The 3,337-nt window shown below is 34.3% G+C and overlaps 1 protein-coding gene across 1 annotated transcript; it reads right to left on the bottom strand.

Annotated features, from left to right (window-relative positions):
• Positions 1 to 239: 239 nt before the first annotated feature.
• LOC108322701 (uncharacterized) lies at positions 240 to 2,890 on the bottom strand. Its single transcript, XM_017554880.2, has 2 exons — positions 2,516 to 2,890; positions 240 to 877 (listed from the first exon to the last, which is right to left on the bottom strand). Exons 1-2 carry the CDS (start codon positions 2,619 to 2,621, stop codon positions 543 to 545), a joined length of 441 nt encoding a protein of 146 aa, XP_017410369.1. The 5' UTR covers positions 2,622 to 2,890; the 3' UTR covers positions 240 to 542.
• Between the last annotated feature and the right edge of the window lie 447 nt (positions 2,891 to 3,337).

The raw sequence follows: 3,337 nt of genomic DNA, 5'->3' as shown, positions 1-3,337 counted from the left end.
ACAAGCAACTTAAATGGAGAACAAGGCCATATGTATAGTCACAATCTGCTGCTAAAATCACTATCATCTCTTCTGTCCTCTTTTCCATATACTCTTTTCGTCCCCCACATTTCGAAGAATTTATTCATTAGAGTAATAACTGGCATGTAGCCCTTTCATACAGGTCAATATCATAACCATTAGAGATATCACATTTAAGAGAACGAATACAATTGACAAGTAGAGATCCGGTAGTAGGGTATAACAGTTCCCCTTTTTCAATGATATTTGTTGATGTACCAACTCAATAATATTCTTGCATAATATCCTTTGTTTGATGTAAACGAGACGAAGGATACAGCTATCCCATACCAACTGCCCAGCTGCCATGCACAGCTGACAGGATACCAATTTTTCTAAAACTAATGTAATGCTATTAACTCATTATCCACCAAAAAAAATGGAATTGGGAAGAGAAGAGTCTGTCAAATTCACACGCCTATCCGTTGCATTGAAACTATTTAATCAGTCAGTGATGTGATGTTAGAGCACGAGAGTTAAAGTTAAAACTTTGGTATTGACTTTGCTCGCAGGAACTGCTTAAGAATGGCCTTTTCTTCATCAATTTGTTTTTTCTCTACAGGGTTCTTAGGTTTCTGTTTTCTTTTCTCTTCCAGCATCCACTGGAAAATTTCACGTTGTAGTTCTTCAGGGATAGGAGCCTGCATTTGCTCAGGTGTCGTGACAGGCAAAATGCAATCATCGTAATTTAAATCAATTGAACTTGTGACGGGTTCAGGAGGAACTTCAACACTAGCTTTTCCCTTGTGAGATTTTTGTGCTGTTCTTCTAGTAATCTCCCCTGAATCTCTTCGTTTTGCACTTGCAAATAGAAAAGCTGCAATCAAATGTCATAGAAAAGAAAAGAAACAAATACCGATCAGTATATTTTAAATGATCCTCTAACTGAAAGCCAACAGGCGCATGCTAGGATTCGACTCTACTAAATTGGGAGAATGCACCTTAGAGGATAAAGCTCAATTACAATTGTTGATTAGAAATCCAACAGTTTAAAATTTTGGTAAAATAAAAATATATTTAATAAAATCTATAATTAAATTATAACACTTTATCCTTTAAAAGGAGTTAAATTCCAAAGCTAAGGCATACATCTAATTTTTTTTCTTCTTAATATCAAACACAAGCGATTTTTTACCTATATGCAACATCAAGTGACAAATATAAGAATAGCCATGAATACTATATGTCAAACTGATTATTTACGTATCATAATTTTTAAATTATAAAACACGATCTTATTGAAAAGAATGTCCTAAATACATTAAATATTTCATCAAGGGAATAAATAATTAGTAATGACATGTATGCCTTAAGTTTGTAATTGACATAACTCAAGTGGCCAATAGCTTAGTATGGTAGAACTATTGACCATAGAAATTTCATCAAACTGCAAAATACAAAGGTGCTATTTAAAAAATAAAAGGTATCAATCACTAAACTGTCATTTTCTCACATTTCCATCAATATAACCAAGAAACGAAAAGAGAAAAAGAGATCAGTACCACTCATTTTTAGACATACGTCTTACAACCTGAACCACCGTGATCCTAATTTTACATGCTTTTTGAGCAAGTTGTACTGTACTAACAGAAAAATCATGTTACACAAATCCAAAAAGTACCAGTTCTCCCGTCACAACATGCAGTTACGTAATAAAAGCGTTCATTTACCAATAAAAGTGATTAAAATCCAAAACCCACCAGCAATGATAACCATTAAGATGCGCCAATTATTGCACTTAAACCCTCCCTCCAATGCCCCCCCAAAACACCCAAATAGACTCTAATTTTGGATTTAAGGAGCTCCTTTCTTAAATGCCATTCAAATACAAAAAGAAAAAAATCCCCGCATTACATTCACACCTTGATATCAGTGATAAAACCAAAGACAATCAGTAGCATTTCCCAGTACGGACATCCATCATAACCAATAAGAACAAAATTATGATAAACCAAAGTAAAAATACATAAAATTTTCAGCATAGTAAAGCAGTTTATCGTGAATGTCGTCATCTCCACATGAACAACATACTTAAATTGATATCTACAGTAATCAAGCCAGTCAACAAAAACACCTCAATCAAATATGTCTTTCTTACTGTTTCAATGTTAGTTATTACCCTAATCCTCAATCAGATAGTTCTGCTTGATCAGGTAAGATTATTACGGGTGAAAAAAACTTTCCCTTTCGAGTATAAAAAAAGCATAGAATTCAATGAAGTGAAGCACGTGCACGTGGAAGTTCAAGTGCACAAGACATGAAGGAATCTTGTTCGAAATAAAAAAAAAAGAAAGCAAGTCAATCTTGTTAAGCAATGTGTCGAACACCTGAAAGGCAAACACTGAAGAGGACAATCTAACCGACGATAAGAATAAGAAGCAAGAACCGACTATCGGTAATAAGTAAATGAAGGAATGAAGCATAATAATGGATGCAGAAAGGGACACAAAGAGACCTCCAAGAGCAAGGTTAGAGAGCAGCAAAAGGCGCCAAATGAACTTGCAGCGCTTCATAAGCAACCCAGTTGGAGGTGCAGGTGGGGGACTCTCACCCATTGTCATTTCTTCAAACAGAATGATGATCACTCTGCACTCTGATCTGCTACACAACAAACCTCAGATGTTCACGTTCTCGATCTTCTCACATCACGAGTCATCGCAACGCCATTTTCCTTTGTCTCTTCTCTTGTCAACTTTTCCAACATTAAGTCATGTTGGATTTTGACCTTTTATTTAGGGCCCATTCTCTTACACAAAATGGGTCATTATACGGCCCGATCATAAACCCTTCCGATTCCCAATCTTAACGGAATCTATCATTTCTTACCCTTTTCTATCGGAAGAGAGAGGAAAAACACGTTATTATCACTGTTCCAGTAAGATAAAATTAATACATACCATTTTTTAATATAATTATATGTTATTTTTTTTTGTTAAAATAAAGTTTTTTATTTAAAGCATGTAAGAGAATATATGTAAGCAATATAAACATTGACTTTACTAAACTACTCCCAAAAATAGGATTGACTATACAAAATTCTTAGACATTGTAGCAACTCAAAATTCATGTTCCTTTCCAAATTAAGTCAACAGACATACTTGAAAAGGCAAGTCTCCAATCAACAATCACTGAGTTATATAAAGATGAAAGTGATCATAAAATGCACAAAATTAAAGAAAACTCTTTCCTATTAAAACTATATTCATAAACTATTCCTTGGAGAACACACTCTATTTGCTAATATTAGAGATGAAGGTAAATTGTTCCGCTTTTGCTT

This window comes from Vigna angularis, chromosome 1 (genome assembly GCF_016808095.1).
Source record: "Vigna angularis cultivar LongXiaoDou No.4 chromosome 1, ASM1680809v1, whole genome shotgun sequence".
NCBI lineage: Eukaryota > Viridiplantae > Streptophyta > Magnoliopsida > Fabales > Fabaceae > Vigna > Vigna angularis.
The sequence above is the reverse complement of the archived record's forward strand: the minus strand, read 5'-3'. Positions and strand labels throughout refer to the sequence as shown.

What these genes read in the sequence shown, in the direction of transcription:
- LOC108322701 (XM_017554880.2), bottom strand. Translation starts at nt 2,621, where the DNA reads ATGACAATGGGTGAGAGTCCCCCACCTGCACCTCCAACTGGGTTGCTT. An exon ending in CTCTAACCTTGCTCTTGGAG is followed by an intron (nt 878 to 2,515) that starts GTCTCTTTGTGT and finishes ATTTGATTGCAG; the next exon opens with CTTTTCTATTTGCAAGTGCA.